Consider the following 27856-nt stretch of genomic DNA (forward strand, 5'->3'; position numbering starts at 1 on the left):
ATATTTAGACTTTTTTTTCACAGTTTGTTTTATTCTTCTATGTTTCTTCATTTACCCTAATCCAGAGATGCCAAAAGTAGGGCCCGCAGGCCAAAGTTGGCCTATTGTAACCTTTGATTTGGCCCACCGTTCCATCTGAGAGGAGAGAGTGAAGGATGAAGAGGGTTGGGGCGAATGCCTTTAACACAGAGATCGTCATTTCTAATTTGACTTAAGCCTTTTTTTTGCCACAGCCATATCACCCTGCAGCCCAAGACCGGTTACTCACTGAAGCTAAGCAGGGCTGAACCTGGTTAGTACCTGGATGGGAGACCACTAGGGAACACTAGGTTGCTGCTGGAAGTGGTGTTAGTGAGGCCAGCAGGGGGCGCTCAACCTGTGGTCTATGTGAGTCCTTATGCCCCAGTAAAAATGAAGGGGACACTACACTGTCAGTGGGCGCTGTCTTTCGGATAAGACGTTAAACCGAGGTCCTGACTCTCTGTGGTCATTAAAAATCCCTTGGCACTTCTCGTGAAAGAGCAGGGGTGTAACCCCGGTGTCCTGGCCAAAGTCCCTCTATCGGCCCTTACGATCATGGCCTCCCAATCATCCCCTTCCACCAAATTGGCTCTATCACTGTCTCTCAAATCCATCAATAGCCAGTGTGTGGTGAGCGCACTGGCGCCGTTGTCCTGTGGCTGCCGTCGCATCATCCAAGTGGATGCTGCACACCGGTGGTGGTGTGGAGAGACCCCCCTCATGATTGTGAAGCGCTTTGGGTGTATTGCCATACACATTAAATGCGCTATATAAATACACATTACATTACATTACATTTTTTTGTTTGTTTGTTTTATTACTGAGCTACAAAAGAAGTCTAAATTAATCTGTTTATGTTTAAGTTAATCTGTCAAAATGCTTAAATTCATCCGATTTCTTTAAATGTACAGTAAATAATGTCACTCAGCGGATAGAGGACTATGTGGAAGACATCTGTGAGCAAATCACATGCAAGCTCCACACAGAAATGCCAACTGACCAAGCCAGAACTCAAACCTGCAACTTTTTTGCTATAAGGCAACAGTGCTAACCACTGAGCCACCATGCCACCCCTCAATTATTTACTTATTTTTGTAAAAGGTTTGATTAAGATGATTAATGCTCACGTTATCACATTGTTATCTCTTTTACTTGAGCTTATTACATAAATGTTATCAGAATGTCTTGTAGTTTTTTTTTAAATTATGCTTTAAATATTTGAAGGTTCATTTTTGTTGTAATTCCATGGAAATAAGTTATTTCAAGTTTTACAGAATTTCTCCTTTTGGACAAACTGTCTTTACATTCCCTGTAGTCTGTCTTTATGGTTGCTTTTTCTTTTTAGCTTCAATGAACAACCAAACATGGTTCGTGATTAATTGTCTCCTCAAATGGAATACTCACAAGCACAAACAAAAGCACACCTGAGCTCCTACGCACCAACTGGGAGAACAGAACTCAAATCAGCAGATTATAAAATCCCATAAGAAGAGATAAATTCCTCATATTTTGCTTGTGTAATCTGTTTATTTCGTTGTGGCTCGGATGATGAGGTCATAGCAGAAGAACACGGTATGAATATTATAGACTGTTTTATCAGCAAAATGAAGCACCTGAGAAAGCATTGTGGTATCTTGTAAGTTCTTACAGTACGTGTGTTACTTTTTATTCAGTTACTTAACTCAGTGGTATTGTGTAGTCTCCTTTATTAAGTATAGTGTAATTTTGCCTCTAACAGGTGTCTAGTGTGATGTGACCTGCGCTGGGTTTATGAGGGAACATTATGTCCTCCTGTTGGACATGAAACCTGATCTGAAAAGGTGTGGCCACATCAAACACATTCACATCTGTCTGAACTATTGCACCGCCCTGACCATAACTTGACCCTCACCTCCAAATATGGCTGCTGAAGATCCATGTGTCAACTGCTGAGTATACATACAACCAAGTTTGGGCTGGAGGATTTATGAGCATTGAAAGTGATCTGATGACATGTGTACCGTTTAGAAGGACAGCGGCAGTCCAGGCTCTGCAGTAGAAGCTAGTATTTTGTTTCGGGATGGGATTGGGAACTCCAGCATGTTCACATTCACGAGGGACCACTAGCTGTCCCATCACGCAGCACCTGCGGACCACACGAAGGAAACTTAAGATGGCTGACTTGCAAAAATCTCGCTGGATGAGCAGTAGCACACCTGGTCGACTGCTTGAGAAAAGCTGAAATTAAAGTGCCAATGGTTCTGGAAAGTCATTAGTAGGGCTGTCATTCTCATTCATATTGCCTGCCTTGTGTAAAAAGGTATACTGTAAAAAATACAGTATTCCGCACAATTCATTCATGTTGCGAAAACACAAAATATTTGAGTTAAGTTTATTGGTTTTGACAATTTAAAGTTGATTGAACATAAAGCAATTAGGTTGTTCCCAAAATATCTCAAGAATTGTGTTGTCTCAGCTCATTCTAAATATGTAGTTTAAACAAATGATTTACAATTAGTGAGAAGTGATTTAGTGGTTTCATTGGCAAGTGGTTTGTTGTGGTTCATAGAGAGGCTTTTAACTTAGGGGCCCTTTTAGGGAATACCACAAGTATTTAAAAGACTCATGAAATTTGTGTCAATACACACAGTTTGACTGTGCCAATGTGTCAGCAAGTGCGACAGCCAATGAACTTAATGTGTTTGAGATTACAAATAAACATGATGCAATGGTATGTTGGCATAGACACATTTAAATATGAGATGTAATTTTTATTTGTGAAGAATAACATCAGCAGGTAAATATGTACAGATACAATTGCTGCATGTTCTAAAGAAATATATACAGAGCTACCCCTTAACCAGGGGCAGACTTAGTGATTTAGGGGCCCTTAGCAATTTTTGAGAAAAAAAGGCCCTGTAATATTAAAAAGTCACCTACATTCTCACGGTAAAAAAATGCAGGGTTCCAAACAATTTCTTCATGTTGTCCCAACACAACTAATAACTTAATCGGTTTTACAAATTTAAGTGGATTCAACATAAAACATAGAAGTTGTCCCCAAAAACATCAAGAATTTAGTTGTTTCTGCTCATTTTAGTTAAGTAGTTTGAACAAACAACAAATATAATTTTTTGATGTTTGATGGGCAGCAAGTGAGTAAATAAACTGTGTACAAAATATGGGGTAGCCTAAACTTTAAGATCTATGTACAGTCGATCATTTTCAAATATTTTACAGTCAATTAATCAGTCAATCAATTTAACAATAAACATGTTAAAACAAAATAAAAACTTCACTGAAGGGTCAATTTCCATGACTGTTTTAAATTTGATATAACACATAATACATATAGACTATATTTAAATGGATATTTCCATTAAACTAAAATCTGCCTTTCGTTTCTTTTGCATGCAATAGCCTATAGCAATCAATAAGAAAACACCCATACTTCTCAAAAACGTATAAAATGTAACCCTAAAACAATAGAAGAGGTTAAAATCTGAGGTGACAAGGCTTCTGTGTGTGACCCTGGTTTGGCCCGCGGGTTATGCCCGGTATGCGGGCTGCTTTCTCTCCTCGTCGCTTCACGTTGTCGCTGTCACGGTAACACCTGCCAACTTCCTTTCTCAACGCCGCCACCAGCCCTAATCGGTAACAACGCTCGTAAACAGATCCTTCTCGCGCGCCTGAGAGAGATGAGAGGAGCGAGAGAGCGCAGAGTATCTATCACTGCCTTCCGGACAGTCCCGAGACTCTTCACCAGCGGCACCTCACAGTCTGATAAACCCGACAAGGACGCACTTTTCTGTTGGCTGGAGGGATTGCTGAGGAGGAAACTCATGAGATGTATGGTTTTCAATATATTTTGCTAACATTTATGACCTTAAATGAAACGAAAGGGAATTTTGAAAGCGTTTCTGACGGAAGTATTTATTTGACAGGAAAATTTAACTGGATCAAGAGGACAACTTAAGATAGAGTACTTGAGAAGGATGGCTTTTTGATACCTAATTTAAAAAAGCTGGAGTGACTTATTCCTTGACTAAAAACGCTTCACCGATTATGGACTAACGACAACCCAACAGAAACAGAGGAAGAACTTCCTGTGGGATGCAGTTCCATCTGAGCCTGGGAAACCATAGGTAACAAAAACTTATGTTAATATTATTTTGATAAAGGTTTTAAACGTAACTAAGTCTGATAAGTCCTCCTCAGATATTAAAACAATCCTATGCATGGTTAATTTTAAATCACCTCACACTCAAAGGCAAACCTTTTGTTTGCTCCTGGGAACAAATGTAATTTGGAACATGTCAAACACATGCCGCTCAATTATTTCCTCCATCCAGCAACTGTGATGGAGAGTGGCCTCTCAGGAAAAAGTTTTTTGATGCCCCAATTATGTGAGCCACGTGGGACATCAGATGGCCTTAATTCAAAGAGACAAAGAGCAGATTCAGATGTTAATATAACACTACATGCAAATCATAATACTTGAATGTGCTTTCCAGCATGTCTGTGCCAGTGTCAGATCTCATGAGGAGGTAGACAGGGGCTGGGTCAGATGTGCTGTTGCTCTGTGACCTGAAACTACACTGTAAAAAAATCTTGACTTCATTTTTTTTTGTTGTTGAATCAAACGTACATTTTTTTTTGTTGTTGAATCAAACGTAGATTTATAGTCATCTCAACTTATATCAGCTAAACCAATTTAAAAGATTAAGTTAAACTTTGCATAACATGTAAATAACTTGCAAAGATGTAGTTGAAGTCTGGTTAACTTATTAAAATAAGTTAAAGTAACTTTTTTATTTTATGCTTATTGTGAACACTCAATTGAGTGCAATCATACAACATTTCAAGGTACATTTGAATCTCAATATGTGACCTTAAGTGATATACAATTTACGTACATTCCTGTCAGGTGTACTAACAATACATAGTACTCAAATTTTGTTAAATTATAAAAGCAATAGCATAAAAAACAAACAAACAAAAACAGAAGAAAAAATTATAAAAGTAAAGCACTATTGTGTGAACGCATGTCAATATATATTTCCTTCCAGAATAATCTCAAATGACCATCTTCATATACATGGGGATTACAAACAACACAATATGAATATATATAACCATATACATATAAACAACACATTAGCATATATTTATCTATCAGTTGAGCATATTCTATTTGTTTATTGCAACAAAGTCAGGTCTTATAACTAAAATATATTCAACCCATTTCCTCCATTTACCCAGGAGTGTATCCTTCTTTAAGTTGACTACAGACGTGTTTTTTTTTTTTTTATTGAGTTAAAGTATCTTAAAAAGATTTGTAGTCATGATTTTTTTTTGTCTTATGGTTTTTACTGTGTACACTGTAAAAAAAAACCCTGGTTGCCTTACATTTTTAAGCTGAATCAAATGAATCTTTTGAGTTCATTGAACTTTTATATATTATGTTTAACTGACTTGCGCAACTTAAGTTAAAAATTAAGTTTAAACATGATTAACTTAGATTAATAAGCTACAATGACATAAAAACATATGCTGTCTGGACTAATTGATCAAATAGTTTTTTTACATTGTAGTAGGTTTTGGCAAATTTACATTCACCAAACTTTACATTTTTTTTCTTTTTTAAATATTTCCCAAATGATGTTTAACTATATATCGATAATATTTTTTTCTTCTGGAGAAAGTCTTAGATGTTTTATTCTGGCTATAATAAAAGCAGTTTTTAATTTTTTAAAAGCCATTTTAAGGTAAAAATTATTAGCCCCTTTAAGCTATTTTTTCGAAAATTCACAGATCAAACCATCGTTATACAATAACTTGCCTAATTACCCAAACCTGTCTATTTAAACTAATTAACCTAGTTAGGAATTTAAATGTCACTTTAAGCTGTATAGAAGTGTCCTGAAAAATATCTTGTCAAATATTATTTACAGTCATTATGACAAAGATAAAATAAATCAGTTATCAGAAATGAGTTATTAAAACTATTATGCTTAGAAATGTGTTGGAAAAATCTGCTCTTCATTTAATAGAAATTGGGGGCAAAATAAACAGGGGGCTAATAATTCAGGGGGTCTAATAATTCTGACTTCAACTGTATGTATTTATTGTCATCTTTTTACAAAAAGGGAAAATTTTAATTTGGCTAAATTAATTTAAAAAATAAATGTGCAGGTAATGATTTGATTTGATAGACCAGAGGAAGCCTCTTTCTTGCTCAAATCATAGATTAAGCTTCAGAATCAATATACTTGGTAAATTGTCATATTAAAAAGAGGTCAATGAAGAATATGTATTTATATGATAATTAATTGTCATTCATGATAGATTTGTAAGTCAAGTTCAAATATCAAGTTCAACCTGAATTTGTTTTTTAAACTGTGAAATAATGAAAGCATTTACAGCTCTATTGGTAACGATTAATACTTTTTTTCCCCCAGCCTGTGTTTTACACAAAGCCTCTGATGTGAGGAGCAGCAGATGACCAGTAAAGGAGCTGAATGAGAAATCTGCAGTCATCTGTTCTGTCAGCTAACTGCTAAAACTACCAACAGCCCTGAATCAACTCTGTTCCAAGTTGATTTAATCCTTTCCACTCACTTGAATCAATGTGATCTAATCTAACCCTGAAGAAGCAGGTATTCTCTGACATAAGGAGATGAAACGAGAACGTTTTAAGCCACCAGAACCAGATGACCCTCTGTGCTGCTGTGGGGACATCGACCAGCAAAGGGAGTACTGCTGCTGTGACTGTGAAGAACTCGACGATGCCTGCGAAAGGTTAGAAGTCAACTGTTTTAAAGGAACCTACATCTTTTCATACAAGCTTTTAAGGGTTTTAAGGGTTTTACAGTGTTTGATGTAATCTCAGCTGAAAAATTAAGAGAGGGTGAAACATAGAGTAGCTCCTTTTCTTTTATAAAAGAGCCAATAGGACTTAATTTTTTTATCATCCGCTTGTTAAGTCTTCGCTTAAGTAATACTGTTTCCGGGTCCAAGCCGCTACTCTTTTGAATTGAGAAAATATTAGTTTATGGTCACTTTTTATCACACATTAAAGTTAATTTTTTATAAAATCATAGTGTACACATCAGTTTCTGGACTCGCTGCATCACAAATACAAAAGTTTTAACAATTTATAAAAACTAATCACTTTCTGGCCATCAGATATTAGGCATGGATATATACATTGCGATCAGGATTTTCAAAAGTACCACATTGCTTTGTAAACGTTTATTATTACCATTTAATGAGTCTCTCCATACAGTTTGATAGAGCGATTGGACACAGAAGCCGCTTCGCATGAAGTCACACTGAACAAGCAAATAGCTATGCCAAAGAGAGTGGATGAGATCAAGCACTTTAAATGTAAAGCAAAGAAGAAGCATCTTGAAGGGGTCGCCGCATGTCTGATATTAAAGAGCATTTGATTGCTCAAGATTTGATGAGAAACTTGGTGATGTGAAAAAATCACTAGCAAAAGATTGATTTATGCAGAAGTGACTAACTGCAAGCTTTGGATGTTTATAGATATTTTTTTAGAAACATACATTTTGTTACTGTTTTGAAGTAAACTAGCAAATTAATATCTTTAAAACTGACAGACTGAAACTTACATTAATTCATTCATTCATTTTCTTTTCGGCTTAGTCCCTTTATTAAACAGGGGTTGCCACAGCAGAATGAACCATCAACTTATCCAGCATATTTTTTACACAGCGGATGCCCTTCCACCTGCAACCCAACACTGGGAAACACTCATCCACACTCTTTCATACACAACCATTATTTCCAATTTAGCTCATTCTGTTCACCTATAGCGCATGTTTTTGAACTTTGGGGGAAACCAAAGCACCTGGAGGAAACCCACACGATTAAGAGGAGAACATGCAAATTTCACACAGAAATGCCAACTGAGCCAGCCAGGGCTTGAACAAGCGACCTTCTTGCTGTAAGGAGATCGTGCTACAAACTACTCCACTGCTACGTCCTGAAACTACCATCTATATTTTTTTACCTTAATTTCACGGGACCTTTAAAGCAACACTCCACCTGTCCTTATTTCCTTTTGGAAATTGGCTCATTTCACCACTCCACTAGAGTTGAACAGTTGAGTTTTACCATTTTGTAATCTATTCAGCTGATCTCTATGTCTGGCGGAAGCACTTTTAACTTAGCCTAGCATAAATAATTGAAATGGATTAGACCATTAGCATCTCGCTCAATATACTATTATACTACGATATACAATATACTATGTTATTCAATGCTGTTATCTAGCTAGAGACTGTTTTTAAGAACTATGTAATATAATTGCACAAGTATACAGTCATGGTACACCAGCAAAGTTCCTCGACCCTTAAACCGGAATGAGAGTATAGTTCCTAGCAGTCTTACTACACAATGTAACAACAGAAAAGTCAAGTTTTAAATAGGAATATTAATAAAACTCTTTTTTGACAATTTAGAGTGAGATGCTATGCTATGATCTAATCTAATTCAATGATTTATGCTAAGCTAACAGTGCTCCCGCCAGACCGGATGATCAGCTGAATGTATTAAAAAATGGTAAAACTCAACTAATTAACTTTAAGGGACTTGTAAAATGAGCATATTTCCAAAAATGGACATTCTTCTCTCTATAGGCCGGTTTTATCTACAGCTTCCACCAGCGCAAAAACTTTTGGGCCGTTAAAATTATGGTTAGCATTTATTAGACATCCAGTGATAAATTCCCAGCAGACACTCAACGTCACAATATGTTGTTATTAGGTAAAATTTAGGTCAACAGCGTGTAAGGACAATGTTATTTTGACATTCAGTAACGACTTGAAATGATGTTGATATTTGGTTGATTTTAGGTTGTGTTGAAAAGTGACCAAAATCCAACGTCAAGCAAACATTTTAAACCAACATCATATTGACGTCAAATACTCACATTTATTCGCCAGGTATGTCAACCGAAATCCAACGTCTGTTAGATGTCGTATTGGTAACATTCACACAACGTCAAGCTGTAACATCAATAGATATTGAAATTTGGTTGTTTTTAGGTTGCGTTGGAAAGTAACTAAGTTCACGTTTACACTGTCAGGTCTTGATGCCCAATTCTTATTTGTTGCCTATATCTGATTTTTTTGCCTGTTTGTTTACACGTTCTTTAGTTCTTTAATAACCCATATCAGATTAATGTGTTTACACTTGCCATACAATTTACAACTTTGCCTATGCGTAAAGGCAAGTTATAGCATCTGCACTATATCCATGATGGAAGTAATTGTTTTGCTTTTAGCTCTGCGAAATATGCAAAGTTCGCCCAAATTTAAAATGAGGCAGAGGAGGAGGGAAAGGGCCATAATAGAAGGCAGGTAACTTCTATCATCGACCACTGACCATTTTCCTTCACAATGCTTAGTCTGTTGTTTTTGTTTATCGCGTCGGCGTCTCCACAACGCTCTAAAAACCACATTGTACCACATTGTCAAATTTAGTGCCACATTGTCAAATTTAATGACGTACAAAAACCTCGATAAAACCGATCTGCGGATTTACATTGTCACATATCCCATTTCTATCAGATTTTTTCCACATATGAAGGAGGCCTGAAACTGATCTCTGAGTATCCGAATGCATGCATTTCTTTCGTGTTTACGCGATCATAGAACAGATCTGGTCCGTGTCACATATGAGCAATAAATCGCAATTGGGTCACATTTAACTGGCTGTGTAAACAGGGCCTAATATGCAACATCTATCTGACTGTCTGACATGATGTCAGCCTGATTGTATTATAATGTCAACCTGATTTTTCATTTCCAAACAAAATGCAAGCATGACATTAGGGTACATCGTCTATCTGATGTATTGTTGACGTCCTGGGCCTGCTGGGTTAGTTTTGATAGGCATTGACAATTATTTTGAAGTTATTTAGAAAAATACCTGCCTGTATTTTAATTTACATTAGCTGGAGTTTTCCTCTTGATGCATCATTTATTAGAGGAGAAGACTGAAATTAAGCACACAATGTGATTTACTATGGTTTGATTATAAATTGTAGAAGCATTTAGACATTGTGTACAGTATAATATTTGCACCATTATCAAATCTAGTTGAAGTCCCCCTGAATTATCAGCCCCCCTGTTTATTTTTTTTCTCCAATATCTGTTTATTGGAGAGAAGATTTTTTCAACACATTTCTAAACATAATAGTTTTTAATTTTGTCCTAAAAATGGTGTTTAGAAAATTAAAAACTGATTTTATGCTAGCTGAAAAAAAAAACAAATAAGATTTTCTCCAGATAAAAAAATATATTATCAGACACACTGTGAACACTTAATAGCCCTGTTAAAAATAATTTGGGAAATATTTAAACAAGAAAATAAAATTCAAAGGAGGGCTAATAATTCTGACTTCAGCTGTATATTTTGTATGAGAACTACAATAACATCGATCTGACTTTCCTCCAGTTTGCTCAGTCTTTTCAATCACAGCTGAAAATGCACCATGACCACTTTTTTATTATTAAAGTAAACTTTTGCATGTTTTCAGATTAAATCAACTGTTTTAGAGTGCTGTTTTGAACTGAACTTGACATGTCTAGTGTGCAAAAGTTGTCCAGATGTGATGTGGCACAGTAGTGTGCTTTGTGTCTTGTGACTGACCCATTTAACAGTCTTCTGCTAAGACACTGACACATCAAGCCCTTGTCACAGAATTAGCTCACTTTTATCTTTTTCTTTTTTCTTTTATTTCTTGTGCATTGACCTGATTGGCAAACTAAAACAGCCAATAAAAGCTATCTATCTCACTGACAGCCTGACCTGGCCAGAGCTGACATGCTGATGACGCCCAAAAACTAATCTTATAGTCACCCAAAAAATTTCTCCAAAACTAACCATTGCCTTGACATGTTACTTAAAGTGTATTCTACATATTTTGTTTTTAATTAAGCAGATATTTTAGATATTTTAAATACATGACATGTAAATATACAGTATATGCAATTCGCTGGTTTTAAACATACAGAATAATAATGGAATACAGGTATGTAAACAACTATAGCATTATCCTTATCCGAATCCAGATCAACCCCAAAAATAAAACAACAATACAAAATTATGGTAATTAATAAAGGTAAAGTAATAAAATGTGGCCATCTACAAAGAAGGTAAGGTCTCGACTCTCGACAAAAGAAATCACAGGGTTTCACATTTTATAAAATAAGCTGACAGAGTTCCAAATGTAAATAAGTATATGTAAATAAGATGTGATTATATGTAAATAAGAAACAATGATTATTGGGGGCTGACACGGTGGCATAGTGGGTATAGCACAATCGCCTCAAAGCAAGTAGGTCGCTGGTTCGAGCCTTAACTAGGTCAGTTGGCATTTCTGTGTGGAGTTTGCATGTTCTCCCTATGTTCGCGTTGGTGTCCTCTGGCTGCTCTGGTTTCCCCACAGTCTAAAGACGTGCACTATAGGTGAACTGACTAAGCTAAATTGGCCTTTGTGTATATGTGTGAATACAAGAGTGTATTCCCAGTGTTTGGTTGCGGCTGGAAGGGCATCCTCTGTGTGAAACATATGCTTGATAAGTTGGCAGTTCATTCCACTGTGGCGAGCCCAGATTAATAAAGAGACTAAGCCGAAAAGAAAATGAATGAACGTTTAAAGGGTGTAACCATCTTGTTATTTTTTCTTTTTTGGGTGGAACCATAATAGAGTTTTGTTTCTTGACTATCTTCTTTCTTACTGTCTCCTTTTGTTTTCTTTGGATTCGGCATATTTCTCTGAATGTATGTAGTATAGCAAGTACATTTTGTAGTTCATTCGTAGTTTAAACATTTTAAGCAGGATTATTGAAACTTATTTGGAGCTCTGTGCACCACATCTCTTCAGAAGTCACCCGTTTTTACATTTTGTGACTGTACTTTTTAATTGTATTTAATTCAATTGTCAATTAAATTGTATTGAATTTGTATTTTTTCTGTTTTTCCTCTATTTTTATTTATAAGGTTACTCAGAGGAGAGCCAGACAAGCCAGACGTGTTTTCGCGTTTCATCTCTCGTATGGCTGATCGTTTGGGTGTGTCATGTTGCACCGTAGGACCTCTTCGACTGGAACTCTCTGTTTTACCTCCCATGGTTTTAATCCCTGGCCTGTTGCGAGTCGCAGCGATTAATTGCTTGTTGGGAGTTATAATCCTAACAGCGCTTCCACTACTGGTGCTTTGGTATTACTATATGACTCACAGAAGAAAAAGACGCACATTATTTTTCCTCAGTTTGGCACTTTTTTCCCTCGCCTACATGTACTATCTTTTCCTGACTGAGATCGTCCCCAGAGGAGATGTAACTCATCTGCAGGTGGTTACCGCAACGACGGGCATGATGCTGACGCTCATCTCCCTTGTGCGCACCAAACAGGGACCGGGCTTTGTCAAATCCCAGTCTTTAGCTCTGGGAATCAACAGTAGCCTTGCAACCAATCGAAGCACAAACTTAACATTAGACACAGACCTGCGTAATGGAGTCAGCCATTTAAAGGGAGAGAAGGATGTGAAGAAGAAGTGTCCTGTGTGCCAACTGGTGCGCCCACCAAGGGCGGGGCACTGCAGAATCTGTGGGGCATGTGTCCTACGAATGGACCACCACTGTGTTTGGTGGGTTTCTTGTTCCTTTTACTTATTTTTAAAGCAGCTATGATGAAAATGATCTTTTGTAAGCTGTTTGGACAGAGCTGTGTGTAGGTATAGTGTGTTTATATATTGGAGTGATATAAAGACAATACGCCTATTTTTTTGTTTTCTGACGTAAAATAGGATCCAAATTTCTCCGATTTAGAGGTACACCTAAATGTGACGCAGGAGTGCAGTTTCCCCGCCCACTGAATTGATTGACAGCCGTGTAATAACATGTCTTTATAGTAACGGGTATAATCATATCAACAAGACAGGACGTGCGCAAAACAACTGGGATTTAAAGACCTGTTCAGCTCACTGTGATCATCAATCATCGTCAAATGTAGTCAAGAATGAGTTAAAAACTTTAAAACAGTGCATGCTCGCAATAAATTACAGCGATTTTACTGTCTTTATCACCACAGCCCCATGTCAGTACAATTATGAACATTTCAATCCCGGTTTGTGGATGTTACAGCAGTGTCCATACAGCAATCAATATTACTGTGTATGTATCCTGTCACATTTGCCATGCAAAAACAGTGCAAAGTTAAATGTGCGCACTCTGAGTGTGTGTCCACTCAATGTTTGTGTGTGAACTTCATAATGACGTTGTGTGAAAGGCTTGAATTACCTTCACAACAAATACATCAAATAATCATTGGGAAAGTTCTTATTGTAGTATTTCTCCCAAAAGTTACATAAGATCTGCTTCCTTCATGTCTGTCACTGTGCTGTGTATATGACGTAGCAAAGGCGAAGATTGAGGCACACTGACAGGCATGTGGGAACAGTGGGTGGAGAGAACTAGCATTAAAAGCAAATGTCAAAATAACCTGTATTTATGCTGCCATCTATAAGTTTACAATTGGTAAGTTTTTAAAAAGAAAGCTGATGCTCATCAGGCATGCATTTATGTCAAAAATATTGTGAAATATATTCATTTATATTTCTATAACATGCCTTGTATAATTAATAAATTATAATTAATGATATGCCTTGTATAATAAAAAGTCTGTATTCTTGTATTATTATTATTATTATTATTATTATTATTATTATTATTATACCTATTATATTTAATAATATGATTCTACTAGTATGATGTTTTTATCATTATGAATATTAATTTAAGTGTCACGTAAAACTATTTAGGTAATTAAGTGATATGGCCATCTGCTTTCATGTACACATATTTGACCTTGAACCACAAAACGTGTAATTTTTTATTTTCTTTTGAATGATTTGTTTTCATTTTATGATAGGACAATATTTGTCTGAGAGACAACTATTTCAATATGTTCAATCTGAGACTTAAAAAGAATTTATAAAAATTGAGAAAATCTCTTTTAAAGTTGAACTAATTAAGTTTAATGCATATTACTAATCAAAGATTACATTTTAAAATATGTTTACAGTAGGACATTTATAAAATATCTTTATGAATCATGATATTTACCGAATAGTCTAACGATTTAATGATAAAAAATCTATAGTTTTAAATCATACTGGCTCATTCTGATTACGTAGCTCTTTAATCAGAATACCGCAGTTTTTGTTTTCGGAAATCCACCAGAGGACGATGTGTACGCTTTTTCAGATCTCAAATTTCTCTCTCGAGTGCCATTCGCGCCTGCTGTTCTTGTGTAAATCCACCAGAGGCTGCTGTTAGCTAATTTACTGACTCACCAACTGACCGATTACCCCCCACCCCCCAAACCCAATCAGTAGTGTTTTAAAAAACATTCCAGGAAAAATCCCCCTGATTTTGCCACGTTTCCAGATTTTACCACATTACCACATCCTTATATTTACTTGTTTAATTTATTTTTTTTAGCTTTTGTTTTTTTGTCTTACGGGACTTGAGCCCCATTTTCTCGCTCAACTCCACCCTGCATCCTAAGTTCGCCGATGTACATGTCGAGCTACCAGACAAACTGGTAAGAGTGGGAAAGCCGTTCATACAGAGGTAAGCGGTCAGCTGGTAAGCGTGAAAAGGAGTGCACTCAAACCGCCCCATACATACTTCTGGCTACATAATTTGCGATCCCTTGAAATAAATATATGGGTCTACGTTTTCAGAATGAGCCTATGTTGCATACAATAAATTTTTGATTATTGCCAAAAATATACCCATGCCACATAAGACCAGTGGTCTAGGGTTACTGTACATATTAGTAATTTTGCCATCACTGTCCCATTTAAAAAAAATTATAACTTTATGGCTGAGCTTGTTGTAAAATAATTGAAATTATGACATGTCCTTTGATTTGTAATATTTATTTTATTGTTGTATCTGTGCCTTAAAATGTGTCTTATTTGGCTTCATGCATAGCATTGCTACAGAAGTTGAACAATTCTCAAACTAATCATACAGTAAGTCAATCCTCTGGTGCTCAAGCCAGTAATCTGACTCTTTCTGATACTTTCTCAATTGTATGCAAGCACACACTTCCCCATCAGACACACGCATATGTTCAAGCTGATTCCCCAAAGACGTCACTGGAGCAGGGCAGGCTGGTGAGACATGTGCAAAGGCCACAGGAACGCAGCTTTCAGCACAGTAAAGCAAGCTCTCACCAGGCCAATCTGTCTGCATGCTGCTTCAACACACACACAGACAGACAGAGGCACAGATAACATAAACATGCCACAGACCACAGAATCCTCAATCAAACCACATTCAAGTTCAACTTTTTTTAAACTTCAGTTATTTTAATGAAAATGTCTGCATGCGTGCACACATGATTGCTGACTTTTGTGTCTTTGTGTCTTTCCATGGCAGGATAAACAGCTGTGTAGGCCAAGCGAATCACAGACAGTTCATCTTGACGCTCCTTCTCTTCCTGCTGACATCATTCTATGGGATCAGCTTGGTTTTGCGGAGTATCTGTCCAAAACAGAGTCTGTTCACAGCCATGCTTTACTGCCCTGGAGTCTACAACCAGTACAGGTATACAACTCATTACCTTTTTTAACACTAGAACCACCAAGGATCATTAGCCAGCAAGCTATTTTGTGTTTAAGAAACATCTAATAGGGCACATTTACAGCACATGGTTCAAGCAAGGAATCTGATTCAAGTTGTTTCCCCCCTCATGTGGCCTATGCAGATTGAACTTGGTCCATGTACATGTAAGCAGTAAAAATAACATGGATTCCAATATACTTAGATCGGTTCATGCCTCATTCATATGTGGAAATAAATCAGATTTATTCAGCAGTGTAAGCAGGTAGACTGGATTTTTGTTGTTAATGTGAGTCGTATATCATTTAAAAATATTAATGAGTGATTGATGTTGACTCAGAGTCCTGCATGAGTCCTAGGCCTTAAATCTCACATACAAGAACAAAAAAACAAATCATATTGCACAAGTTATTGCATTTAAGGAAGTTAACTTTAAAGTTGCCTACCATTGCCAGCATTTTTTGAAGTGAGTAAAGTCAAGTATGGTTTTATCCGTAAACAAAAGCGGTCTTCTGCTTTTAACCCATCCAGGTGCAAACACAGTTTGAGTGAGGAGTGAGAGGACACAGTGAGGAGGGAGAGCACACACAAACACACACTGTGATGTGTTATGTGAGCATACACCCGGAGCAGAACCATTAACCTTTGGGTTACAACTCACTGACCAATAGGCCACAACTGTCCTAGGCCACAGCCCTTGATGACTTTTATCTAAATTTGACTGCCCTCAGATTTATTTCTGTTAATATATAAAAATCACTATGCATACACTGTAAAAAAAAATGCAGGGTTCCACGCAATGCCTTCACATTGTCTCAACACAAATCAAATAAGTTGGCCTAACTGTTTTCACAAATTTATGTGGGTTAAACATAAAAGAATTAAGTTAAACTCAAGAATTGTGTTGAATCTGCTCATTTTAAATAAGTAGTGCATTACAGTAGTCTATATACACTTCTTTGAGTGTATGTAGCAAAATAAATGAACCAAGCCTCTACTTTTAAACATTTTATCTTTGTGTTTTGTCACCACATGAATGCAAATAGGTTTCATTAAAAAAAAGTTTTTGACAAAAACTGAAAAACTAGCTTTTTACAAAATAGTGCAGTACACTGTAAACCCTGATGAGTTAAAACTACTCAAATGATTTGATTTGAGGAAAATGATTCCCTCTGTTTGTTTATTGGAAATTGACAACTCAATTAACTGAGTTGACCAAATGTGGTCTCTTCATTGCATTAACTTAAATGTTTAGGTACAGAAAGCATAAATTGGATAATAGACTAAACTTCCAAATTTTTCAGCTTTTATATTCTTTACTTATTTACTCCCAGGGCCGTTCACATCGAAGTTGATATTTAGCCACACCATGTTGGTGTTTCATCACATCTAATTTTTACGAGGTGGGTCATTAGCCCAACAAATACACTGGACAATTTAGCTTACCCAATATACCAGCGACCTTCTTGCTGTGAGGCAACATCGCTACACACTGCGCCACTGTGTCGCTCCTGCGTGTATATCATTCATTCATTCATTCATTCATTCATTCATTCATTCATTCAATCATTCATTCAATCATTCATTCATTCATTCATTCATTTTCTTTTCAGCTTAGTCCATTTATTAATCTGGGGTCGCCACAGTGGAATGAACCACCAACTTATCTAACATATGTTTTACGTAGCTGATGACCTTCCAGCTGGCACCCATCACTAGGAAACACCTATACACTCTCAATAATTCACACGCATACACTACAGACAATTTAGCTCACCTAGTTCAGCTTTGATTGTAAGCATGATATCTCTCCAGCGTCACACTTACACCACTTACCACATCTCTGAAACCTGTCTGGCATCAATTAATCACATTCTTTTGCCTATTGTAATTAAAACTGATTACTGACATCTCATACAACAAAAAAGTGTTGCACAAATCCCAGTGCAAAAAATAAAAGCAAAGGTAAGTTTGACCTGCTTATGCTAATATATAAATCCTCACTTTTAATCTGTTTTATCAAAACTATTTTTACCAACAGGGTTGTAAATAACACAATTTTAGTAAAAGTCATTGACTGGGAGAAGATTTTTGACTAGAATCTGTTATATACATTTGAAAAAACCGCCATAGCTAAATGCTTTAATGTTTAAGACACACTGTGTTTTCAGCCTATTATAATTTGCCTATGTATGTTTGTGTGCGTGTGTGTGTGTGTGTGTGTGTGCAGCACAGCACTGTGCTTCACATGTGTGTGGTACAGTGTAATCATTACAGGGGGTCTGCTCCACCTGTTTATCCTTCAGATCATCAACGTCAGTTGCAACGTAACAGAACGTGAAGCTCAGATTGCTTTGCGCAACAAAACTGGCAGACGTCGTTTCTGCGGCCTGGTTGTAGAGACTGGCGACCACTCACGTGGCTTCCTCCAGAACTGGATTCAGTTCCTCACAATGAACATGGATGAGATTGGATCCTCCCTCAACCTCACAGATATGGTATGACACAAGGGACACGTGTTGAGTTAATGCCGGTATTTTGGGGAATTTTTTATTCTGAACGTGCTCTGTGTGGACATATGAAATCTGATTAAGTGGGAAATGCAACCACAGCAGTGTTTTCATCCAATTAAATTGGCTGCTTACACATGAAATGAAACTCTGTCCACAAAAACTGCAAGTCTGACGTAAAAAAGAGGGTGTGTGAATGAAACACACTGCCATAATCAGACATAACTAGGCAAATGTGTAATCCGAGTAAACAATCAAGTGTTATTATGACAAATGTAGGACATATAACAGTACTTAATTACTTAATTTTAAATCAATTTAAACTACATGTTCTCACCCTGAGGCTGTCCAAGAGGTGATTATTTCTAGTAAACAAATAAACAACAATTTAGTTCAAGTTCATTTGTATAGCTCTTTTTACAATAATCAACAACATACAGACAAAACTAAATTAAAAGGCTGCTGTTAATACATTGAGAGCTTATAAAAAGAAATGACTGGTATGTGCAAAAAAATTAACATTACAATATTATCTATCCACAGCCCCAGCAAACCATTGCTAGATCTTTAAAGGAGACTGGAGGCTTGTGCTTCAGTTTGTTATGGATGAGCTCAGGACCATTTGCTGAAGCTGTTCATTAAAGGAAATCGGTAAATTATGTTCTTGCACAAGCCAATCATTTGACTTTAATAGACTTCAGTGTACCATCAGGAGTAGTCACCATTTTTAATTTTATTTTTAGCTGTATGTGTTGTTTTGACTCAAAGTGCTGGTAAATGTTAATCTTGATTAATTGAACATTTTAACTCGATAATGAATAATGAACGATTATTTTATTTCACTAAAGTTTTAAATGGTATCATCGTCAATGTAGTTCAAAGTAAGGCTCAAGATAGAGTCCATCGTCCTACTTGACCGGAGATCAGATGTGGCTGTAAAGTGAAGAAGTAAAAATCACCCAGAGCCTTTAACAGAGCGGGGTCACGTCACTCGTAGGGAAAGTAATTGAAAAAAAATCGTCCTGGAAAAATTAGATGGATTATAGGTTCTGAATGTCGATTAATTGCCCAGCCCTAGCTGGTAGCCATTGACTTGATTATATGAACCACCAAGGACCCCAGTTTCAGCTAAATATTGAAATAAAGATTTGTTTTTGTCGTCTTTTACCTTTTTGTAGTTTATAAATTAAATCTGATACTCAAACTATCGATATAATATTGAGGTTAAAACAAACATTATTCTTTGACATTTACATCTAAAATATTTAATAATAAAAAGACATCAGGTGTTTTGTTTGCATTCTATTATATTATTACCATAATATTATTATTATTATTATATTGTATGCTAATTAATTCTACAATAGTAGCGTACCTTGTACACAGTTTAACAGCATTTTATCCAACATGTTTTTTTGTGTGTGTGTTTTTGGACTTGAACCCAACTAAGCATTGTTACAACCCCTGGCAGTCTAGGGGAGTGTGGTTGTACATTTGAGCTGAAGATTTGGTTATGCAGAAAGTCAAAAGTAAATTTTGTTACAAAGTAAGGATGGACAACAAGAATTAGTAAACAATTGATAGTGATTTATTTGCAAAAAGTGATGGTGAATCAGTGAGTGAGATATATACAGTATATACAATTTCAGAGAAAATGAGTAAAGAAATGTTAGAAAGATTGGCTGTGGGTGGAACGGTTTTACTAATATTCACAACCATTCCCTTCTAATCTAATCTAATCTAATAAACAAAAGATATGAAAATTAGAAAATCCAGAGTTTCTTACTTTTTCCTATCAAATTTTGACTTTATGATGTTCAAAGTTGCCTTGATATTGAATTATACAATCTGTCAGGATGGAGGTGATCAATTAGGGAGAGTGAGTCTGTGATTTATGTCTAGATTTGTCTTTAAAATGGCAAAGTTCACCCAAAAAGGAAACTCATGAGCTTATTCTCAAGTAGTTCCACACACAAAACGAAAATCATTTGGACAATGACACATTCATTAGTCTTTTACAGAAGACCAGTGAAAGGTTTAGAGCACATTTGTGCAACATTGTATTATAAACCACACATTTATTCGGTGTCATACAGTTTTGAAATGACATAAGAGGATTTCTAATTATTTTCATAATAAACTGTAGGCGGCACGGTGGCTCAGTGGTTAGCATTGTTGCCTCCCAGCAAGAAGGTTGTTAGCTCGAGTACGGGTTGGACCAGTTGGCATTTCAGAGTTTTCATGTTCTCCCCATGTTGGCGTGGGTTTCCTCCAGGTGCTCCAGTTTCCCCCACAGTCTAAAGACATGCGCTATATGTGAGTCGAATGCACTAAATTGGCCATGAGTGCAAGTATAAATGCGAGAGTGTATGGGTGTTTCCCACCACTGGAAGGGCATCCGTGGCGTAAAACATATGCCGGAATAGTTGCCGGTTCATTCCGCTGTGGTGATCTCTGAAATAGAGACTAAGCTGAAGGAAAATTAATGAATGTTAAACTGTAGAGTGAAGTATCCCTTTAAAATGAAAGAGATTACTCAGAGAACACTGATTTATCATGTGCTAATAAACCAAAAAATACAAATGAAACTCAACGTACAATCCAATATGACTATAAACATGCTTCTACCTCTGCAATGTGCTCTCTCAGGACAAATGATGTGAACACAGATTTCTCTATTGACAACAGTGTGATACCTTACGTTGAGGTGTTTTACTGTTCTGTATGTCATTCATATGACATAATGAATTAACTATGTGTGAAAAAATAAAGAAAGAAAATGTGTCTAAATGAATTCTGTCATTTATAGAAGGCAGACTGCTGTTCTAGTCTGAGCTTGTGTTGATAGCGGTGCAAGGGCCATAATGAGTGACCTATATTTGCAGCAGGAGGGGAGACAGGAAGTGGTTTCTGAGCAGCGCTGGCCCTTTTACCTCTGTGCAAACCACAGGGTGCAGTGAGAACAAGACAAAGAAAGCACAAAAACATGAGTGCGTATAAAAATCATTTCAAAAAGTAGATTATATATTTTCATTCTATTGTTATTAAAGCAGTTGATTAAACAGAATGTTCAGTTATTTACTAAAACACACTGCACTTACAAAATGCATCTCTTTGGCTGTTTCACAAAAAGCACATTTTTCACACCTCCTCTGTAATCACTTCAACATGCCAGTTTTATACAGGAAGTGTTTTTTTAAGATAAAATGTTCTGAAACTCTGCCCCCGACTGATGGGTTATAGAGCGAGTGTTGTCTAACTGAATCACACATCCTGTACAGTGCAAGACACCATGAGGATCAGACACACTCATCCTGAACAACATTGGACTCGTCTGTTGATACTCTTCATAACACTTATAACAGGTGTGTGGGTGTGCTTACCTTGTATTCTTAACATTGCGGGGACCTATATGTATAGCTATTCTATTACACTGCCAGTCAAAAGTTTGGGGTCAGTTTTCTTTTTTCTTTTTTCAAGGATTTTTTTTTTAAGAAAAATATTCTGTTAATGAAGGAATCAATTATTAAATGTAATTATTATTTTTTTGATTGTGAAATATTTATTACAATTTTAAATAACTGCTTTGTTATTGTATGTAGTTTCAAATTAAATTATTACTACAGTCATTATTGCTTTTATTACGATAACCATTAATGATAATACTACTACTAATAAAATTAATAATAAAAAATAATACAGTGATTTCTGAAAGATGGTGTGACTTGTGGAGTAATGAAGCTGAAAATTCATCTTCAAATGACTGGATTAATTCATTCAGTTAAATTATAAACTACTTTTGAACAGTTATTTTATAGTGCAATAACATTTCACAATTTTACAGTTTGTATTGTATTTATGATTGAATAAATGCAGCCATTGTGAGCAGGAGAAGCTTATTTTAAAACTTTTTTTTTTTTTTTTTTAATTATTTTTAAAAATTATTTAAAAACCCTACTGACCCCAAACGTTTGACCGGTAGTGTACATTTTAAGCATGTTAGGTTTTTTACTTAGTCCATGATGGGAAGTGGCTAGTAAATTACATAGAAATAAGTATTTTGAAGATGTAAAAGTGCAGAATGTTTCTGTAAGGGTTGGTTTAGGGGGACAAAATATACAGTCTGTACAGTACAAAAGCAATGGAAAGTCCTCATAAAGATAGCTGTTGATCTGTGGCTGTGAAAAAATAAATAAATAAAAGAGGCAAAAACCTCTAAAAGTCATTTGATATTTTCTTCTAAAATTTGCATTTTCCTCTGACTCCTGAGTGTAGACTATGTAATTTTACTTTTATAGTGACAACTATGAAAGTTGCCACTAAAAGTTTAATCTATAAAAAAGTTTCTTTTCATTGCCTTTAAAGTACAATAACTAAACATAAACATAGGAGGCTGAGAAAATGTTTGATTTTTGAAGAACATTTCAGATTGGATTTTGTGGTTTTTGCATCTCTTCATATATATATATATATATATATATATATATATATATATATATATATATATATATATATATATATATATATATATATATATATATATATATATATATATATATACAGTATATTCTACTTTTCAGAAGTTTGGTCCGTAAGATTTTGGTGAGATGTTCTGTTTTGCTTACTAAGGCTGAATATATTTAATATAAAATAGAGCAAATACAGAAAAGTTTTGATAAATTATTATTTTTTTAAAATATAGTCTAATTTAAAATGGCATTTTAATACATTGTACATTTAATTTCTGATTATGATGATAGCTGCGATTTGAAGATGAGTAGAGTTTTTTTGATGGACATTAAGTTGTAAAGAACAGCATCTGAAGTTTAAAAGTTTTGATAATTATTATTTGCATGCTATAAAAGAAAGTCTTTCTGCCGTCAAACCTTTGAATGGAAGTAGTCGTTCCTGTGTGTGTTTGACTATGTATTATAATGAACTTTGAATTTGAAGAATGTTCAAGAACGCTGATGAGAAGTTATGAACCAGAAATAACTTAAATGATCTATGCATGTGCTCAGCATGTATATTTACACCCCTCACAAATCTCTTTTTTTTTTCAATTCATATTTTTAATAGGAAGTTTTACAATATTATATTAGTCAGAACTGAAGCCAAATCTGGAGCCTATCTAACTAAATAACTTACAGTCCAAAAACTAGTACAGCCAAATTTATGTTATAGAATAACATAAACAAAAATACTAATTTAAGAAGGAGGAAAAATCAAGAGAAGCCAAAAAAAAGAAGGAAAGATTTAGTTGAATTGTTGTGGGTTGTGATTTTTATTTTATTTTTTTGCAATAATTTGCTTGAATTTTATTGTATTACTTCAATTTCCAAATGTGTTTAGTGACTAAATTATTATTTTAATAAATATATCTGTTTAATAAATCTGTTTTGTTTGAATGCATCAAAATACATTGCCTATATTCACTGAAAATTTTATAAAAATAATTATTTTCAAAATGGGGTGCGCTCAATTATGCTGAGCACTGTAGATAAACTTCATTAGGCGTCACAATTCATGAACTGTTAAAAAATGTTACATATTGGGAAATTGTGCTGTTCAGGTCAGGTCTGAAAATAATTGTTAATGTCATTAAATTGGTATTTATGTCTCTTCTTGTGCTTTTTGGTTTTTCTTAGAGGCTTTGACAGAAGATGAAGCAATTCAGGCTCTGTTGGGTGGGAACGCACCTTTGAACTTTAAGGTTGATAAAAGTTTAATAGTAACCCTTACTGAATGGAGCAGGTGTCCAGATGAGAAAGTTTTTGTGTTCAGTCCGGTTCATGGTCTCAGTATATTGAACATCAGCTACGCTGGTCGCCTTTCTGCCAAATCAAACAACACCATTGTACTGACAAATTTACAAGAGAGCGACTTTGGGACTTACTGCTATAAAGTCACTACTTTTCCACATGGAAGTCTTCAAGGACAAATTAAACTGGTCAAAAAGACACCAGATGAAAATGGTAAGAATATTTAAATGATCGTTTCTCTATGTTGCTATACAAATTTCATTTTATAATTATGCATACAAGTAATAACTACACTGTAAATCGATTTGTTGACTTTACTTAAAAATTTAAGTAAACCCTTTGCTTCTAAAGGGATTAGTTGATTTTACTTTTTTACATGTTATAAATATTAATTTTAGTCAACTTAGCAGCTTCAGGTTGCAACACCCTTTAAAAAAATTTAGGGTTCCACACAATTCATTCATGTTGTTCCAACAAAAATCGATTAAGTTAACAACACTTTTAACAAATTTACATGGTTTGAACATAAAAAAAAATAATTAAGCTCTCCTAATGAAATGTCAAGAATTGTTGTTTCAGCTCATTTTCACAAGTAGTTTGAACAAGCTTACTCACTTTTTTGAGTAAAGGCAACTTGTTGCTTTTAAGGAAAGCGGGATCACTCCATTTTTTAAAGTTAAATAATGCATAGCTTTTTATCAAAGTTATGCCCATATCTGATTAACATTTTGCATTCAGGATTAAGTATGATGCACGACACATACGGTAAGTTTAAGCGCTACTGGAAATTGTTGAATAAAGTATTAATATGCTATTCTTGAAAAAATAAATGTGTTCATCTTTAGACATTTGAAAATGTGAAGAGATGCAAAAACCTTTAAATGCCATCTGAAATTTTCTTCTAAAATTAGCATTTTTCTCAGCCTCCTGTGTCTGGATTTATTAATTTCACTTTTACGACAATTATTTTTTAAGATAGATTTTAACATAAAATAACTGAACATAAACATGCAAGGCAGAGATAAATGCTCATTGTAGAAGAAAATTCTAGACGGCATTTAGAGGTTTTTGCATCAGAACCTTTCATGTGCTTCCATTTTTTGCAGAATTGAGATCATTTCTAACTAAAACCCTGGTCCTTGGTGATTGAATAAAAGGCTAGTAATGTTGTGTCAAAAACATGTTTGGGTTATTTTTTACCCAGCTGTGTTTTGGTTCAGTGGTTTGGTTAGTATAGGAAAGAACACATGGCTAAATGACCCAGCAACATATTTCCATTAACCCTAAATATTTGGTTGATTTTATTAACCTTTACTGCAGTTACTATTAATGCTAACTAATTTGATTAATTTCATAGATGATTAATTTAATCCTTAATTTAACATTGCTTCTATTAAAACTAGTTTAACAGACCTAGAAGTTAAAAAATAAATATTTTAAAGTAATTTCAGTGTAATCAACAGGTATCCTGTTTGTACTTCAATAAAGCTTTATCCAAACCATGCATTGAAAAATGATAAGTTTATCTCAGTCAATTCCTGTGATTTTATTTAGTCTCTTTCATACAAAGTTGTCCTATAAATGGTGCTGTGGTAGATATGTGGACGAACACTGGACTAAAAAACAACCCACAGTTACAGCATACAAAAGCTGCGTGAGTCCAAGGTAAACCCGCTGACTTTGTTTGAGCCAGCAGCTAATGCAAAAAAACTACTCCAAATAATCCAGAAATGACCCAATATTCTCAATTCAGCAATTAAGTTAAAATATAACCTTAGATTTTTAAGAGTGTGTTGAAATTTGTTGTGTTGATGTCCTCAGGTCTCCCCATCCTGGTGATCTCAGTGGGCTGTGGAGCAGCAGCTTTTATAGTACTTTGTGGAATCACTGTTGGAGTGGTTTGCTATAGGGTAATTATCCTAAAACTGACATTTTTAAAGAACAGGAAATATTGTATTTAACTAATGTTCTATGCAAATACTCCTGACCAGTTGGTTTACTTAATGGTTTACACATACATGCACATGTTTTCCCACTAATTATTTATCTTGACCAATGTCCCTTAGAAGAGGAAAAGAAACCTCAGAAAGACTGCGCTGGCCACTGGAAGACAGAACAGACCCAAGAGCACATGCACAGACAGCGACGGTGATGGCTATCTGACTGTGAAATAACCTATACGCAATTGTAGTATTGGACATTCGATTTACTATGCTGATGAATTATATTAAATTGACTGCTTTTAAAAAGACACTGAAAGATAGAAGAATTGCTTGGAAAAAATAACTTTTGTTGACTGGTAGGTAGTTATAAGTTTAGTATTAAGAAATCTTCCACTTTACACTATCCACTACCCTAAACAGAACAGAGTTTTACCATTTTTAGTCCACCAAGCCGATGTCTGTTTCTGGTGAGAGCACTTTTTTAGTTTAGCTTAGCATAAATAATTGAATCAGATTAGATCATTAGCATCTCGCTCAAAAAAAGTTTTCCTATTTAAATCATGAGACTTTTCTTAACCCTCTGGGAGATGTAACATGAAACTATTTTCAAAAAAGTGGAGTGTCCCTTTAAATCATTCTTGCTTTTATGACTTTTATTAACTTTTAATTGTACTATAATATGTATAATTAGTGTTTTGTCCCTTTAACCGTCGACTTTTTCATGATAAAAAAAGTAGGATAAAGATGGAAAGAAAGAAAGAATTGTATTACTGGTGTGATAATTTGTTTATTGGCAGTTCAGTTTAATCCTCTGATCTGGCTTTAAAATGTGATGAATTGGGATAAGCACCATTTATTTTATTGAAAAACAATTAATTGTAAATAAAGTCTCCTTTGTTGATCTGAAGCATCTGGAGTAAAAAAGTGAAAAAACATTCAACATAATTCATCAAACCAATCTCCATTTCTCTTGTTGTTCAGATAGTGGCAGTGTACAAGAGTAAATGTGCCCGGTCTTATGGATAAATCACTGTGGATTTCTGTGTAAATACTGTAATTATAAATAAATATTACTGTAAGTATTATAATTAATAGTTTGGTTAGGAACTGAAGTAAGTAAGGAAAGTTTCTCTTTCTATTTCTGCAATGAGAAATGCTTTATGTACAGGACATCTGATTCACTTACTGATGTAAACCACAAAGCTTCCTGAGTCCGGAGTGATCTTTCTAGAATAAACACACTGCTCATCGGCAGGAAGAGTCGACTGATTGATCTTTTTTTTTTTGCTTTGTTTAACGTCTGGTTTCCACTCATTCTGATCATTTGGCTCCTTTTTAAGCACTGATTACATCAATTGCTAACTGGCCAAATTAATCATGTTAAACAGTATATTCACACAACACAGTCACCTAAAATAAACAGGTCACAGGTCACCGCTTTCTATTGAGAAACAGATGAAGATTTATTTAAGCTAGGTAAAATACTTAAATGCTAGGCGAATCAGATAAATTCAAATTTAGATTGTTGAAATGTACAAATGTTTTTGAAATATTTTGAAAGTTGTAACTTACAGGAACAAATAAATTAAACTCAATTAAATGTACACAACATCACAGATTTTCTTTCTGTTGCTTGCTATGTTTGAGACATTGTCACCTTGGAATTATAAGGTTCTATCTGCGTTCTGAATGATTTTGAGATATTGAGTTTTAAAGTTTTTGCATACCATATAGCAAAAAGTATGTGTGTAACATTTGTTTTTTAAATAAAAAGTCTTAATGTAAACAACTTAAAAAACATCCCATAATGTAAATAAGTTGTCATTTAATAAAAATAAGTCAATAACTCAACTTTGACAAAAATGTCAGCTAGAACCTTATAATTCTTAAGTGACAATAGGATGAATGCAACTTTTTGTTTGTTTTGTATTTCAAATAAGTGAAATTTAAAAGTTATTATTGGTGATTTAT

The 27856-nt window shown here is 35.0% G+C and overlaps 1 protein-coding gene across 9 annotated transcripts; it reads left to right on the top strand.

Annotated features, from left to right (window-relative positions):
- The first annotated feature begins 3647 nt into the window (after positions 1–3647).
- zdhhc23a (zDHHC palmitoyltransferase 23a) lies at positions 3648–27528 on the top strand. Of its 9 annotated transcripts, XM_073949663.1 has the most exons (12): positions 3720–3849; positions 3945–4145; positions 6462–6801; positions 12037–12684; positions 15488–15655; positions 17901–18168; positions 18724–18831; positions 21066–21170; positions 21462–21545; positions 23829–24155; positions 25764–25852; positions 26009–27148. In XM_073949663.1, the coding sequence occupies exons 3-7, from the start codon at positions 6680–6682 to the stop codon at positions 18820–18822; spliced, it is 1305 nt and encodes a 434-aa protein (XP_073805764.1). In that variant the 5' UTR covers positions 3720–3849; positions 3945–4145; positions 6462–6679; the 3' UTR covers positions 18823–18831; positions 21066–21170; positions 21462–21545; positions 23829–24155; positions 25764–25852; positions 26009–27148. The 9 variants fall into 9 exon arrangements, with proteins under 9 accessions (NP_001410766.1, XP_073805764.1, XP_073805767.1 ...); XM_073949666.1 differs by lacking the exon at positions 18724–18831 and having other exon boundaries at positions 16202–18168; XM_073949661.1 differs by lacking the exon at positions 21066–21170.
- Positions 27529–27856: the final 328 nt, after the last annotated feature.

The sequence above is a fragment of the Danio rerio genome, chromosome 5 (assembly GCF_049306965.1).
Source record: "Danio rerio strain Tuebingen ecotype United States chromosome 5, GRCz12tu, whole genome shotgun sequence".
NCBI classification, from domain to species: domain Eukaryota; kingdom Metazoa; phylum Chordata; class Actinopteri; order Cypriniformes; family Danionidae; genus Danio; species Danio rerio.